The sequence below is a fragment of the Aspergillus caelatus genome, assembly GCF_009193585.1.
Source record: "Aspergillus caelatus strain CBS 763.97 unplaced genomic scaffold BDV27scaffold_116, whole genome shotgun sequence".
Classification (NCBI taxonomy): Eukaryota; Fungi; Ascomycota; class Eurotiomycetes; order Eurotiales; family Aspergillaceae; genus Aspergillus; species Aspergillus caelatus.
Window position 1 is genome coordinate 1 of NW_022475379.1, and position 15,872 is coordinate 15,872.

At 50.4% G+C, this 15,872-nt stretch overlaps 6 protein-coding genes across 6 annotated transcripts; 3 read left to right on the forward strand and 3 right to left on the reverse strand.

Annotated features, from left to right (window-relative positions):
• Positions 1–103: 103 nt before the first annotated feature.
• BDV27DRAFT_165484 (uncharacterized protein) lies at positions 104–1,294 on the reverse strand. The gene is made up of 2 exons (XM_032073951.1): positions 751–1,294; positions 104–661 (listed from the first exon to the last, which is right to left on the reverse strand). The coding sequence occupies exons 1-2, from the start codon at positions 1,220–1,222 to the stop codon at positions 129–131; spliced, it is 1,005 nt and encodes a 334-aa protein (XP_031926405.1). The 5' UTR covers positions 1,223–1,294; the 3' UTR covers positions 104–128.
• Positions 1,295–1,494: 200 nt separating this feature from the next.
• On the reverse strand, positions 1,495–4,344 carry BDV27DRAFT_130012 (Zn(II)2Cys6 transcription factor domain-containing protein). Its single transcript, XM_032067339.1, has 2 exons — positions 3,207–4,344; positions 1,495–3,146 (listed from the first exon to the last, which is right to left on the reverse strand). Exons 1-2 carry the CDS (start codon positions 3,820–3,822, stop codon positions 1,792–1,794), a joined length of 1,971 nt encoding a protein of 656 aa, XP_031926406.1. The 5' UTR covers positions 3,823–4,344; the 3' UTR covers positions 1,495–1,791.
• A 1,788-nt stretch (positions 4,345–6,132) lies between these two features.
• Positions 6,133–6,666, forward strand: BDV27DRAFT_158876 (putative small nuclear ribonucleoprotein (LSM7); the record flags this gene model as incomplete). The annotated part of the gene is made up of 3 exons (XM_032072784.1): positions 6,133–6,334; positions 6,407–6,478; positions 6,539–6,666. The coding sequence occupies 3 exons, from the start codon at positions 6,133–6,135 to the stop codon at positions 6,664–6,666; spliced, it is 402 nt and encodes a 133-aa protein (XP_031926407.1).
• A 696-nt stretch (positions 6,667–7,362) lies between these two features.
• On the forward strand, positions 7,363–9,179 carry BDV27DRAFT_7602 (fasciclin domain-containing protein). Its single transcript, XM_032077506.1, has 2 exons — positions 7,363–8,156; positions 8,322–9,179. Exons 1-2 carry the CDS (start codon positions 7,452–7,454, stop codon positions 9,009–9,011), a joined length of 1,395 nt encoding a protein of 464 aa, XP_031926408.1. The 5' UTR covers positions 7,363–7,451; the 3' UTR covers positions 9,012–9,179.
• A 1-nt stretch (position 9,180) lies between these two features.
• On the reverse strand, positions 9,181–12,433 carry BDV27DRAFT_7615 (PAN-complex poly(A)-binding subunit PAN3). Its single transcript, XM_032077515.1, has 9 exons — positions 12,222–12,433; positions 12,079–12,144; positions 11,943–11,997; positions 11,680–11,849; positions 11,516–11,622; positions 10,966–11,163; positions 10,762–10,906; positions 10,553–10,708; positions 9,181–10,499 (listed from the first exon to the last, which is right to left on the reverse strand). The coding sequence occupies exons 1-9, from the start codon at positions 12,292–12,294 to the stop codon at positions 9,472–9,474; spliced, it is 1,998 nt and encodes a 665-aa protein (XP_031926409.1). The 5' UTR covers positions 12,295–12,433; the 3' UTR covers positions 9,181–9,471.
• Positions 12,434–12,832: 399 nt separating this feature from the next.
• On the forward strand, positions 12,833–14,797 carry BDV27DRAFT_130024 (clathrin-mediated endocytosis regulator UBX3). Its single transcript, XM_032067340.1, has 2 exons — positions 12,833–13,210; positions 13,277–14,797. Exons 1-2 carry the CDS (start codon positions 13,076–13,078, stop codon positions 14,684–14,686), a joined length of 1,545 nt encoding a protein of 514 aa, XP_031926410.1. The 5' UTR covers positions 12,833–13,075; the 3' UTR covers positions 14,687–14,797.
• The last annotated feature ends 1,075 nt before the right edge of the window (positions 14,798–15,872 follow it).

The window sequence follows — 15,872 nt, forward strand, 5'->3', positions numbered from 1 at the left end:
AAAAAAAAAACCTGAACCCTACACCCCAAGTCCCAGCTAGACCTCTAAATCTCCGAGAGCAATATATGAACCACAACGACCATCCAAATCCAACCAATCAATCCACCAATCCACATGAATCCTCAACATCAAGACCGGCCGCCCCGTTTCAAAACCGCAATCACACACCACCGTCTCCAATGCTCGTCTTCACCCTCCCTTACAGGCACCCATTCCCTCCGCACCTCAACCCCCGACTCAATATAAGCCGCCAAATCCCTCTCAAAGGCCAACTCAATCTCAAACCCCATAGCCAGCATCATCTCGAAAAACTCCGCCACGACCACGCGGCCCAAATGCGGCTCGGACACCACCCAGACCTTGCCACCAGGAGCAAGGAACCACGCCATCGAGCGCGCGAGGCTCTCGTGCTGCGACTTCTGCCAGAAGCAATCAGCGGCGATGATACGGGTAAAGGCGCCCTTGTTTTGCCGGGCGAATGGGTCGGAGAACACGCCCCATTCATGGGGATGGATGGGGACATCTGCGGTGGGGCGATGGTGCAGATTGGAGGCTATGTTGGAGGCGATTGTGCCTGAGAGGGCGGGTGAAGATGGGTGATCTGTTGCTACCACTTTGGCTGCGTTGGCTAGGGCGCAGATGAGTGAGGGGAGTGCGGCGCCTGGTTCCCCCCATCCCATGGGATAGGGGGTGGTGTTAATGGTGGTGGTGGTGGTCTATAGAGAAAAGACAGAGGGTAACGTTACTCACCGGCGCCTAGTTCCAGTACGGTCTCGCCTTCTACCTGCCATAGCCCATGAGGTTCTTTCTTCTTATCGGGCTGTGGTGTCTCTGCGCGGCTGTAATATGCGTCTTCTACGCCCTCGGCCACTACTATGGCTGCGTTCCATAGGTAATGAGCAAATAGCTTGCGGCCCTCGTTGACCTGATCGGCTTGGTTGTCTTTCTCTGCCGGTTTTGTAGCATTCTCGTCTGAATGCTTATCATCTAGCCTCGGGTACCCGGGCACCATGATCTTCAGGTCGCCCCAGCGGGTGCCGTAGAGAAGCTCCTGGCCAGGGCCGCCTGGCTGTGGTGGCGGGTTACTATCTGGGAAGAGGTGCGACCGGAAAACACCGAACACATCCTCCGGTGATTCATTGATATTGGTGTTGAGTTCCTCAGGTAGTCCTGGTGCTGGGACGCTGGGGGTGGGGAGGTTCCGTAGACGCGAACGGAGCATTGTCTTTTTCTTGCTTTGGAGGTGGCTGCCGAGAAAGGGAATGAATGTATTGTTTCTTTTAGTCTAGTCGTCTCCTCGTTTTGACTATGGGTTTATTATAACCGATTCTGTTGACAATAGGTGGGGGTAGTAGTGTACTCTTTATGTATCTCAGCCGTGCAGCGGGAGCCAGATCTGGTGCCCCACTCACTACTAGTATGGCCTTGGAGATTAAGGGTTCGTAACAAACTACGTATTATAGAGAGATCTTCAACTTAAGAACGGCAAGGTTTTGAGTGACAGAATGAAGCCTTGGAAGGGATGTATAGCTCGTGCAAACCCCGCCAGAGCTCTGATATATTATATAGTAAATGCTGTGTTGTCCAAAGAATCATGCCAATCTGTTCATATATGCAATATGCCCAACGAGAGAGGAACTAAAACTACTGGGATATCCGCTATAACGCTCAAGCAGTACAAATCATGCACACAATAGATAACACCCTCATAAACCCCACAACCCATGCTACATGACATGAATTTCCCACAAAAATGCAAGGCTAAAACAGGGAGAAAAGGGAAAGAGGAAACTAAGCTTTCACCAGTTTCCGGTCTCGGTCTCGGTCTCGGTCTCGTTCTTGCTCGTGCTCGCGTTCACGCTCAGTCATCGGTTGTCCACCCTCTTTCGCGGCGGCTGCGGCCCGCGCGTGGTGGTCAACCGTGTCGAGGATCGCTTGCATTAGCCGTTGATTGGCATCTGGGTCATCATCCTCGGCGGCTGGGTTGGTGTTGCGATTGATGCCGATATGCCTGTCATGACTTAAGGAGCCCCCTCGGATCTCACTCATCGCCCGGCGGGGCGACGGCTCCTTCCCGAGTGGAGTCCCGGGTATGGGACCCGCTGTCGGAGCGGATTCCCTGCGCACGTTATACTCGATCTCTCGGTGACGATCGATTTCGGGCACCACTACAGCCAAAGGGGGCGTGGGAGCGGAAGATATAGATGGGGCCATCGGGGCCGGTGCTGTGGTCGTCGGTAAGGACTCTTTCGGGGTCAAACTCTCTGGTCGCTCCCGTGTCATTGGATCGGGGCGTGGCTCACGGGGCTCACGTGGCTCCTGGAGCTCCTCCGCTTTGACATCCTTCCAAGAACACTTGGCATGCTTCTTCGTGCAGCCCATGCATGCTGTAAGGTTCTTCAAGCAATCCATGTGGAGGCGACGACACCGGTCACATGGGGGCAGTATGCGTTCACCGCGTTGCAGCTCCTCCATGCGGGCAACCATCTCCATCTTGAACGGGCCGCCGTCGTCCTTCTCATGGTGGTGGGACTTGGGCGGAGGGAGTAGCGATGACGGAGTGTTGGGGATGGCAACTGTGGCTGGGGCGGGGGTGTACATATTGTACTCTGTCGCATCCGACGCCCGCGGCCGTGGCCGGGATGACTGGCGGTTCTGGGACCCAGTCCCTTCTTCATAGCTGCGAGATTGTCGGTCTTGGGTAGTGAAGAACTTCTTCATCAACTCCGCGCGCGTTGTCGGAGATGCGCCTTTGATGGAGGTCCCATTGATAATGGTGACATTATCTGTGTTGGAGTGCGAGAACATAAACTGTTGTGACAGCGCATTGTCTTCAGTCGTGGGTTCCCCACCGAGCCGGCCGGTGTTGACCGCAACGAAGCCGGTGGAGGGAGACTGGGTGTTCGAGTGGCTGCTGCCGTTCAGCGGATGTTGACTTCCATTGGCGTCGCGCCAGACGGGGCTGATAGAGCGATGTTGTTGTTGCTGTTGCTGCTGCTGTTGCTGTTGTGGCTGTTGCGATTGCGATTGCGATTGCGATTGTGATTGCGACTGCGAATGAAGAGATAGATCATTCTCTCGACGGGTGACAATCGCTGTTCTTCGGTTTTTGAGACGATGATTGAGTTGTCTCGCTCGCGCGGACACTAGAAGAGGCGAGCGGTTAGCGTCGGCAGCCATACACATCGCTTTACATGGAAACTCACCTTGGTCCGCGACCTGGATAATTTGTTGGAGGTTCTTCTCCAAAATCTCCAACGCGCCCAACTCCTTCTCCTCATCCTCAATAATCGGCTGCGGAGGGATCATTTTCTGCGGCATTCCCGATGCGATCAGCACGAAGTCTTCTTCGCTGATTTCCACCCGACACTGCTTGGTGTAGAATTGACAGACTCGCACACCATTGCGGGTCTTCTCCAGATTGAACTGCTCTGGCTTGCTCTTGGCGAACTCCACCACGTCCAGCCAGGTAATGTTGGGGGAGTCTTTGCCGTGCGATTTGAGCACGCGGGGAGGGCCATCGAAAAGGCGCTCAAAGCGCTTGATCAGGATGGGCCCCAAAGGGCATGCGCCCAAATTTCCGGCAATACTTTCGTGACGATGTAGGACACCATCATATTCACCGATCAGGTGTATGATCGCGGGCATCGTATCATCGATGGAGACCAGAGGGAGATTATCCGGATACTGACGCGCCAGGTAGTTGATCTGCAGGTGGTTCGAATGGGTTTTGGGAACTTTGGAAGCGATGGGAGGGAAATCGCCGGACGGCGATCGAGGTCGCTTGCTGGACGGCTCTGCCGTCGCTGTCCTGGACTCCATGGCGTGCGGAAGAGAAAGTGAGCCGGGGAGGCGCACAAGTCACGAAGCGGGATTGAATAAATACAATAAGGGAAAAAAAGAAAAAAGAAAGAAAACGACGGCGGCAATGACTCGTGGAAGATGGCGTCAGAAGCGCAAAGGGGAAATTATTAAGCGATTCCAGGGCGATTGAGTAACAAGAACGTGGACGAAAGAAGTGCAGCCGATGGCGGAAGCACTGAAGGCTGCGGGTTGAGGTTTAGCCACTCGTGCCCGTTCAAGTTAGGTAATGACAATAAGAGGTACCCCAACGAATCTGGGGTTCGAGGGGAAAAAGGTCGAGAAAAAATACACGAAGAGAAAGAAAGAGAAAAAGAGTAATGACCAGGGCAGGATACGCGCGTACACCGAGATGCGGAAGAAAGAGGAGGGGGGAGGAAGGAGAGAGAGAAGATGTTGGGGAGGGAAATGGGAGAGAGCGGACGCTGAGGAGAGGAAAGGAAGCTCACGGGAGGGGGGTATATTTGGAACAAGAGATTGAAGGGAGAAAAAAAAAAAAAAAAAGGCGGACGGAACGGAATAGCCGTTGGGTAGGTTAAGTTTCTCCTGGAAAATACACAGTATCACGCTCGTTCCATCAATCTTGGTTATCTTTAGGTGTGACTGGGGATGGAAATGTCATTCAACCCAATCACTTTCGTTCCTGACTTGGAATGGAAGGTAGTAGTCAGGACAACTCTCATCCAGTGAAAGAGCTGGAGAAAGGACATGAGCGAAACAAAAACACCCAATGATATTACCAACAGTGCAGTTACTGACGGTGAGCGGAACGGACGCAAAAGCTCTGTTCCTTCAATCTTTTCCTCCCTCCCGTAAGGTTCGATGATGCCGAGTGGGACACGATGAATGGCTGGATTGAATGGACCCGAACCCACAGCCGGGGATTGGGCGATCCTGAAAGTCTCATCTAACCCGATCCCTCTTAGTCGCGGTCCCGTCAAGACAAGGTGAAGGGTGAGTACCTTAGCGCCTTAGGCAATCCAGCACGTAGCGGGCGGAGTCCCGCCGGTCTCTTCCGCCGTCCATTCGGTGTGGCCCGGGAGCTCGGAACAGACTCGTCACCATTCATACCTGTTTTTTACTTGGTACGTAGTACTCGATCTTACCGGCAGCCTAGGAGAGTATCTTGAGCCATTTTCTTTCTTCATTGATTGATGAACATTGATTGATGAATTGAGATCTTATTATTGAGAGATTGCTTTTCGCTCCCGAGTGAAATATTATTATTATTATTATTATTATTGTTAGCATCGGATTGGAATTTCGTCACTAGTGTAGAAAAGATATACCGCTATTTTCCCGAAGTTTGATGGGGGCTTATGTTATGATCCCTTCTGATTGCATCAATCTCATATCAGATAGGAGGAAAGATACCAACCTAGGGACCGAATTCTGAAACCCCTTGCATGACCGGCCTATCGGTAGGACAATGACAACCTAAAATTCCAGATTCATCCGTGACGAGGACCATTTTGAAATTCTTCGAAATTAATAAAAAGTAACAGAAACCTGTTTTTTTTCCCCGTCTTTTCTTCAGGTGTAGCTCCCAGGCACACCAACATCAAACGTAGGATACTGGTCGAGTGTATGTACATACTTTGTCGATACCAGTATAAAGGGAAGGTCCCATTTTCCGAGACCAACCCAACTTGCCGCTCCGCCCGTAAGGGTGCTGCCTAAGCCCGACCTCCATTGGGTAAAGGCCGACTCTGGCCGTCCACTCCACTGTCCTCTTACCACCCATGTGGACTGGATTTCATACACGCTAGTACGGGACGGGAGTAAGGTATGGTCACTGTTGACCGTGTGACGCGCAGTAATTGTGCGTTATCAGAGATTTTTTCCTTTTTTTACCTGGTGATGCTTAGCGGTCCGTTCCCGTGACTTGTAGGTTCCCTCTCACGGCTACCTTGCCTGCTGCTGACCTACTGTTACTGCTATTATTGTTGAACCACAGAGGCACAGCACATTTGTTCTCTTGCCGCTGACTTACTGAATCGGCCCCCTCCTCGAAAATCCCTCATACATCCGTGCCCCTTCCACCCCATCCTTTCCTGCAATTTGACGGACCAACCAAGTCCAAAGTGGGATCTGGTCTCTCACTCACGCACCCACCCATTGCAATTCTAGACAATTCCCCTCATCGGTTCCCCTCTCTTGTCTTACTATCTTTTCCCCTCTCTATAATATAACCGAGGAAATACAATCAACAAATAAAAAACCCCCAAAAAAATTAATAAAAAAAAACAAAAAACTTTGTCCCAGCCAAGCATGTCCGAACGAGGATCCTTCCGTGGAGGTCGTGGCCGCGGCGGAGGCCACGACAGGTCTGGCGGCCGTGGCGGTCATGCCAAAAGTGGCGGTGCTGGTGGCGGTGCGCAGCAGCAGGAGAAGCCCAAAAAGGAAAACATCCTCGACCTCAGCAAGTACATGGATAAGGAAGTTCGGGTGAAGTTCAATGGTGGCAGAGAAGGTAGGCCCACTCCTGTCATATCGGTTTTCTATTTTTTTTTTATATTTCCCAGATCCACTGACCGGTGCACAGTCGTCGGCACGCTCAAGGGATTCGACCAACTGATGAACCTGGTTCTCGATGATGTCAAGGAATCTATGCGCGGTAAGTGACTCTGGTATTTGTCCATAGCTTTTTTGCTTAATTCTAACGGCTTGTAAATAGATGACGAGGGCAACGAGAACACTCGTTCGCTTGGTTTGATCGTTGCTCGTGGTACTATCATTGTGCTCATCTCACCTGCTGATGGCAGCGAAGAGATTGCCAACCCCTTCGTGCAAGCGGAGGAGTAAACGAAATCACATATGACGGATAATACCGGCCATTTCTGACATCAGCCTTGCATCTTTGGTCTTAGAGAAGTTCAAGACGAGCTCCCCTGCTCTCATGCGATACTTATCACAGCAATTGCGGATTTTAGTCTATTGCCTTTTGCGTGTGTGGACTGGTGTCAGACTACTTATTTAGCCATCCCCTCTATCACTCAGCTTGCTAGCGCCCCGCCTGGCAAGTCTTTGTCTTTCTCCAGAAAGGCTGATGTTGGTGTATCCACTCTATGAGGTCGAGTAGTATCTCCGCCTTTGGTTGTTGTTAATAATATGAAGCGTCTGAAAGCGAATGGTCGGAAGCAGTTAAACGCAAAAATAAAATAATGAATCACGAGTCATGAAAACCATGACATTATTCATCCGCATAGCTTTGTTCTACCGAATGTTGATCGCTACTAAGATATCGTCCACATGGCGTGACCGTGCTAAGCCCGTGACATCATGTTATATGACAGTAAGCTAGCGTCATGGAAGCTCAGAGCTAAATTACATTTCTGGTCACGAATACGATTACGAATGCTCTAGACCGTCGCAGATTGGACAGCTTGAGGTGGACATATTCAAGGATCCTGATCAATCGGCTTTGTTGGAAAGTTAACGCCGCTGCTTAATATAATTTAATCGGCAGCCTATATTCCACCATAAATACAGCTCGATACCCATGTACCAGCTACGTTGATCCTGCACCTATCCTATCCTCCCTTATCGTGTTTATCCCGGAACCCTAAGTGATACTAAACTGAATCACCATGAAAGTCCATCTCTGGTCGGTGGCAGTAACAGCCACCCTCTCCTCGGCCTTATTCATTCCCACCTCCCAGCAAGCCTTAAATGACCTCGACCTCGACAACATCGACGTAAAAGATAAAGCCGCCCTCGACGATTACCTCTTCCAACTCTCGCTCTTGGACGCCGCATCCGAATTCACCTCTATCTTCGACACAGTAGACGCAGAAGACTACGACTGCGACTGCTTGGATGATGACTACTATGGCGACACAGAGTACCTCCCCGAGGACATCACCGAGCTGCCCCCCTTCTCCCAACTACATCCCCCACACCACCCGCCTTCCGACAAGACCATCTACGAGCTCATCACCGAAAGCAAATACACCACTATCCTGGCGAAGCTCATCAAAGAAGACGAGGAACTAGTCCATCTCCTCAACTCGACAGAAGCAAACCACACTTTCTTCGCTCCCACAGACGACGCATTCAAGAAGATTCCGCACCACGAGGACCGCAAACCACCCAAGGAGCTCATCCGCGCTGTCATCAAGTACCACCTCGTCCCAGGACTTTGGGATGCCCGCACCGTCTTCCATAGCCACACCCTGCCGACTGAATTGGAGAGTCCAGCATTGGGAGACAAGCTCCCACAGAGACTATCCGTCCGAGTAGGCTGGAGAGGTCTCACGCTAAACTTCTATAGTCGGGTTGTAGCACCTGATATCGTAAGTCATCCATACCCCAATATCTCTCTCTTTCTCTCTCTCTCTCTCTCTCTCTCTCTCTCTCTCTCTCTCTCTCGTCATTCATCCCTCCAACCAAAAAAAAAAAAAAAAAAAAATTGCAACCCACCAAAACTCCAAGAGAAAAAGAAACTAACAATCTCCCAGCCCGGGAAAAACGGCCTCATCCATGGTATATCCAGCGTCCTCATCCCACCCCCAACAACCAAAACCCTCCTCGACCTAGTCCCCACAAAATTCAGCACCTTCGACCTCGCCCTCATCAAGACCAACCTCACCATCCCAGAAAACAAAGACAAAGATACCAAAAAGGGCCACACAATCTTCGCCCCCTCAAACACTGCCTTCAGTAAACTCGGCCTCAAAATCAACGCCTTCCTGTTCTCACCTTACGGCCAGAAATACCTCCTCGCTCTTCTCAAGTATCATATTGTTCCGGACCGCACGCTGTACTCGGATGTCATTTACACGGAAAAGGGCGAGATCCGGCCGTTTGGGGTCAAGGGATTCACTCATTTGGATCTGCCGACGTTGCTGGGGGACAGGAGGTTGAGTGTTGATGTGGCGCGGTTTGGGCCGTATGCTTCGTTGAAGGTTAATGGGTTTCAGCGGGTGGCGGTTGCGGACGCGTTGGGGCGGGATGGGAACGTGCATATTTTAGATGAGGTGTTGGTTCCGCCGAAGAAGGTAGTGGAGGGGGCGGCGGAGTGGGATGAGTGGAATGAGGAGTTGACGGTGGAGGATCTGAAGGAGCGGCTTGCGGGGTGGGTGGAGGAGGATGATCATGATAATTATGATGAGGGGATGGAGCTGTGGACGCATGGATTTGACTTGTAGGTTGAGCCGTTTGCTGGTTTGAGTATCATATATACTAGTTACTTTCAGGATGCCAAAAGTTGGCTCTACGAGATATGTACGCACATGCTAGGTCTACCGAGCCATTCGAATAATGTGATATGTCTGTAATCAATTGCATCTGTATCTTCGTGCATATATCAATGGCGTCATATTTTCAAAGCAAGCAAACATCCGCTGCCGGGTTGCAATAAAATCAACTCGGGGAGGTATGATCCCAGCTTTCCGCACAGATAAAAGCAGTTGTAAGTCGGCCGTGAGACTCAGTCTTCTGAGGGCAGATTTCTAAAAATGTATCCTCCAAAATAAGAACCATGTGCAATGACATCGCCAGATCATTTCATACGAGATATCTCCTTAACCTACTTCCCTCCGCATATATAAGAAGTCTTTCCTCCGGGGGAAAGGGTCCATCGTGGGATTGGCCCCTCTATAGGGCTGTTTAATGAAGCCTTCTGGTCGGCTTCAGGAGCGCCTGAAATGACGACTCCAGTGCTTTCTTGATATCTTTGTAGCTAACAACAAAGCAACTTTGTTCATCGCGACTCACCAAAGTGATTTTCTCATCGGTGCCCGCATCTAACTTATTTAGACAAGAAAGCACATGACCCAGATCAACGACCGGGTCACCCTGAGCATCAACTTGGTGGAAAACGTAGTCGCGGAACATCTTGAGGAAGTATCGCTCCCCATTCTCAGACCACTGCCGGTCGTGCTCATACTCCGGCCGCTCGTTGATGAGATTCAATTTGGTCACTAGACGGACCAAACGGCCATTCTCAAGTTCCCGGCTCAAGTCCGACGTCAGTTCATCGTCCATGTGAAGGGCTGAATCGAATGTTGACATTAATTGTGAAGAAATGCCAGTTATGAAGATGTCAATATTTCGATCTTGGTCCTTTTGCAGTCCATTGAGCAACCAGAACACCGAATTTTTGAGTTGTGGACTGTAAGCACGTGTGAAATGTTCCATAGCTTTGGTGGGGTTATGCATGACACTGGGCGTATTGGCGCCCAAAGTCATAATGAGTTGTCCGAAGTTAACCAAGTCCTGACGCTGGAGGTCCGCCATAGACCGCTGGGTGTCATACTGGACCACGTCCATAATGGCACAGGCGTTCAGGCGAATACGATTTTTGCCGGTGACGAGAACTTTACTAGGATCAAGAATCCTTGCGGCAAGCCCGTTGCTGTGGATGGACTTGAGGCCGTTTGCGATCTGGGTCATATAGCCCCACAAGACCTGCTCCGGAATATGCGTATTATGCCGACCTTGAAACCTATTCCCAGCACCCAGATGTTGTTCCGCAAGTGTTTTGGAGAGAGGGTGGTAGTCAGTGACAAAGATCAGCGAGCTGTCTTGGAAGCTCCTGCTGGTAAATGCATCGTGAACTGTTACCACGCTTCCATTACAAACTCGTTTCCACGCCTGGACCGAACGGATCGCTTTCTCATTTGTCAAGCGAAAACCTTGGGAGCGAGTCAGCTGGGATATTTTGAAATTGAAGAATACAAGAGTTCACCTTCGAGTCTTCGAAGAGCATAGAAATTGCCATCTTTGCTGGACTGCGCTTTGTATACCCAACTGGGAAAGCCAAAGATGGTTGCGTTCTTCTGGTGATTTAGATCCAATGGGACAAGGGAATGGAAGTAATCGACTTGAGCGGGTAGTTGGGTATCTGGCTTCCAGTCAGCTCCGCTGGGTATGGCTCATGAAATGGAATCGGCATACTCGGCAAGGTTTGTAGTGTAGCTGCGGCTTTCTTCTGCAGTTCCTCGCGGAAGTCATTGGGAAGGAAAAGGTCATGAACATTCCGTTGGTAGCCTAGAGTGTTTTGGCTATGAGGACCAATAGGAGCGTACAAATGGTACTGGACCTGTATTGAGGATGATAATGTAAGACATGCTCATAGTCTCAAGTGGCGTAGAGACCTACCGGTTGTTGGAAGCCAGACTGTCCGGCGAAAAAGGCACCGCCTAGTGCTGCAGCTGCCGCCGCAGTATCATGTGCAAAAGGGTTTGCCTGGACTGGACCGACCGCACTAGCCGCAGACAGGGGGTTCGAGGCTGTCACAAAAGGATCAAACGGGCTCGTCGAAGGAACGCCACCGTTACTATTCCCTTGGAGAGAGGCCTGGGGACGTGTGTTAGTTAAGTTATAACGAGAAGGGCCCGTAGAGTGTGTCATGTGATGGGACTCTGATGGAAATTGACAAACGGGGGAGGTAAAGAGGGTCGCAGGCATGTAGCCGCAGTCCGTCCAAACGCTCTGCATCTTAATAGCAATAGGCTTGCCTAATCTGACAAATGCAGGATGCCAGCTACCGATAGTTTCGGTAGCTTTTAGGGGCGACAGAAATTCTCGAGCAGGCAGAGTGGCAGGATGTGGGGTTAAAAAGATAGAAGAGTGAATTGCCATAGGCAAGGGAAGTTTATTTATTTTCCGGTTTTTTGTTTGCATTTTCACTCGCAAGGTGCAGTCTTACCAAGTGGGTAGTATCAAAGCCCTGAGGCACAAATTCCTGTACTTCAGCCACAGACCAGTCCGGCGTCATTGTTTCAGCACGACCCGACGGGGTGCTGGTATTAGATCCTGCTTTGAGTCAATGGGCAATGGTGCACCAGTAAGTGAAGGGTCATCATGACATACGTGAAGTTATATTCCTTGGTTGGAAGGGAGCTGCATTGGCAGCTTTGGGGGATATTGTTGCAGCTTTCTTCGCTGTAACTGATGCTGTAGTTGGCGAAGAGCCGTTGGAGGATAGTAGAGAGGGTGTAAAGCTCGGGGAGTCGACGTTCAGCCGTCTTCTACTGTTGTTGCTACTGGTACAATCCACGTAAGTCATTGTCACTACACGTCGAAACTGAACTTTTCATGAAGAGAAGTTCAGTTCGCTGCCAGGGTATGCCAACCTGTCGGATTGATATGTTGTATTCACTTTATGCGGGTCATGATTGAAGGCGCATCCTTTCGGGAATAAATGCCAAGGTCAGATGAAGTTCGTAATGATGATACATGCGGTAATGGGCTAAGGGACTATCGCGGCACCTTTATCTTCATATCGACAACGACCGTATATGGTCACATTTCGACATAGGGTATCTTTCGCATTTTCTACCAGGACAACAGCATATCATGTCAGGTCAACTAGAATTACCCACATTGTGAATCCAAATGTATGTCGGACTAACCTCGTGCCTTCATTTTAGGTGATCCCGTCGCCCGGCGGGAGTCATCCAGGGTAGGCTTCCCTGCGGAAGCCATTGTATCTCAATCCACGATTCGGTGGGGGATTAACGTGAAACGATATCCATTGACTCAGAACAAAGAAAAACCGGACGACCGAGTATATCTAGAGGAAACCACATTCCTCTACTGAATAAATTCTGCAGCCTAATCCAACCAGTGGGTGACACTTGCGTCACGCCTTGAACAAAGGGTTTTGCTAGGGCAATTCGCAAGAAGCCAAAGACGGATACGTATGTATTTCCAAATTGCGCCGCCCTCAACGCGAGAGAATATACAATCTAACAAAAAGAACCGATGAATCACCACCCGAAGACTAGGAACATAACGCCGTCTTCATGCCACGGATGGGTTGAAGAGGGTTTCGCGAGGCGACATGGGGATAACAGGGCCCGCGGGGAGAGGGGAAGGCGAGAGAGGGAATGGAATGAGATGGTCTGTGAGTGTCCAACTCCGGAATGGCCTGTGCACGGACCATGTACTGACACCAGGCGCGCGTCTACCGCTAACCTCGAGGCGGCGATGACGGAACTCTACCTAGTAAGAGGACAGCTAAGTCATCGACGTTGACCAGTCGTCACTACTTTGATATTTCTCACATCTTTGGGCTCCCGGGCTCCTTGTTCTTTGAAGAGTCTTTTATTTAACCGTTTTGTATTTAACTATCTCCAGGCTTATTCACTGCGTTACGTTTACGGTCCACATCCATTAGCTATTAGTACCTCTCCGTTGATCCCGACGAGCCTCTCACAAAAGCAATTGTTTTCCCCAATTGTATGGATCGAGCCATTGATCGACAATGTCCTCCTCGGAGCTTGATATCTCCCAGCTCTCCGACAGCGAAAGGTCTGCTCTAGACACCTATATAGCTGTAACCGGTCAGGAGCCATCTGAAGCTATTCCTTTGTTGCGCCGTTCTCAATGGAATGTGCAGGTATGACAGATCTCATATGTAACAAATCAGTTGAGTGATAGCTGCAGCTAACAGATCAAACCGAAGATCGCTATCTCCAAGTTTTTCGATGGGGAAGGCCCAGACCCAGTCGAAGAAGCTCGTGCAGCTCTCAATACCCCTCCTCCTCGACCTAACCGTCAAACCCAAAATCTCATGACAGATGACCTCACCGCAAACTTCTCCTCGGCTGTACGTGCCGCCGACCCTGCTCCCCGAGTTGAGACTCAGCCAGAAGGACAACCGGTTTATCGTCCGCCTTTCCTACTAGCTCTCCTATTCACTCCGATCAACCTTCTATACCGATTACTTTACAGTTCCTTCCGCCTCTTTGGGGCACTGTTCCCTTTCCTTCCACGTTTCTTCAATACAACCGCAAGCTCAGCTCTTCACGGTACGCGACGGAACACCAATGGACGCCGGCCACTGGGGCCTAAAGACACGGCCGCCAGGTTCATTCGAGAGTTCGAGGAGGAATATGGTACCAACACGCTGCCTTTCTTAGAAAATGGATACAATATGGCTCTAGAAAGAGCCCACCGGGACCTCAAATTTCTTCTCGTGGTTCTCCTGGCTCCTGAACATGATGATACGAACGGTTGGGTCCGGGATACCCTCTTGTCCCGGGAGGTCATCGACTTTGTCAATGACCCGCAAAACAACGTCATTGTTTGGGGAGGCAATGTGCAGGATTCGGAGGCATACCAGGTTGCAAACTCTCTTCGGTGCACCAAGTTCCCTTTCGCAGCTGCCATTGTTCACACTCCCAATGTATCATCAACGGCCATGTCCGTCGTCTCTAGAATATCCGGGACTACTTCGCCGTCAGAATTTATTGAGAAACTCCGAACCGCCATCTCACAGCACAAGGAGCCTCTAGAGAGGATCGGGGTCACTCGGGCCGAGCAACAGGCTTCCCGCAGTATACGGGAACAGCAAGACTCCGCCTACGAGCGTTCATTAGCCATTGACCGTGAGCGAGCGAGACAAAGACGGGAAGCCGAGGCAGCCAGACAACGGGAGGAACAAGAGGCTGCTGAGCGCCAGGCCGCGGAGGAGAAGCGGCTCCACGATCTCCAGCAGTGGAAGCGTTGGCGGGCACAGGCTATCCCCGACGAACCGAGCGCGGATGTCAAAGATGCCGTTCGTGTTAGCATTCGACTGCCTTCGGGCGAACGTGTGATTCGGAAATTCGCGCCAGAAGCTGACCTTGAAGAGTTGTATGCATACGTTGAGTGCTATGATATCCTGCAAGAGTCCAACGAGAAAACCACGGATGTTGAAAAACCAGATGGGTTTGAACACCAGTACGGGTTTCGACTCGTTTCCCCTATGCCCCGCGTTGTATATGAAGTCGGTGCCGGAGGGACCATCCGGGAGAAGATCGGTCGGGGAGGCAATCTCCTTGTCGAATCAATCGATGACGAAAGTGATGAGGAGGAAGATGAAGAGTCCTAGATCTCAATGGGGGCTGTACTAGTAATGTATGCATACTAGCTGAGGGCAATTCATGGAGTTAAACTAGACCTGTCTAACTAGTCTCTTTCAAATTTGATACGATAATGATCACGAACAGTATCGGGCACGTCGAATCGACGGTGCTCTCTACATCTGTAAAACATGAATAACTTCAGGATGCTTCGCATTGGTACCAGAACCGACACGCTGGGTTGGTGTTTGACGCTGAAAACTTAGTCTACTTGTCTCTCTAGGCACATACCAAGCATAAACTTTCCAGTGGATAGGAGCCCCGGGAGCACGCGTGTCCCATTGCGCCAAAGTGGGCACTAGAAGATTTGGCCGTGTTTCGCACTTGCAAACAACAGTATCCCTGGAGTAACACTGCGGTGGCCTGGCATTGACCCCTAGGTGGCCGCTTCCGGTCCATTACCGCCAAATTTCACAGCAATTGGACATTCTTGTGCCGAACTCCGTGACTTTAACAACTTCCCTACCTCGCTTCGGGGACTATACCGTGAATAGAGGCAGCAAGAAGGACCGCGTTCCCACCAAGTTACAAAATGAGCGTGTCGGCATCATTGATTGATATAGGCATAGCAGTTGCCCCAAGTGATTCCTATGTCGGTAAAGAAAATAATTGAATGTAGCTTCTCACTATGATACAAGAGGAAGCAAGGTCGATATGCCCGTAGAACTTGAAGATCAAATGAAAGCTGCTGCGAGACCTTGACCTATAGTCCTGGAAGACTGCATGGACCCTTTGCAGAAATGGTGGGCTGTTGGTGGCGTGGTTTCCATATCGCTATCGCGCAGGATAATTTAAATATATTCAACCACTACTCCGTACACAATATCTATATGGAAATCACATACTTTATACTTATATCACCAAGAGAACTTTAGAAACCAACAAACTAAATTGCCAATACTAACTAGGGACGCCATCATAAGAGCAATATTTACTTCCACCGCACCATTCCTTTCAATGAGGACAAGGTCTTCGCCGAGGTCGTCATGTGCAGCAGCCTTGGCTGCCGGCAATCTCAGATGAACCCCTCCGGGGCACCACCAAAACGAAGAGGCTAACAGACAGGTATATTTTCGTGTTAATGAACCTATTAGAATGTCTAGAACCGCATACCCGGTAATATATCGCCACTGAAGTATCTATCTTGCGGTCAGT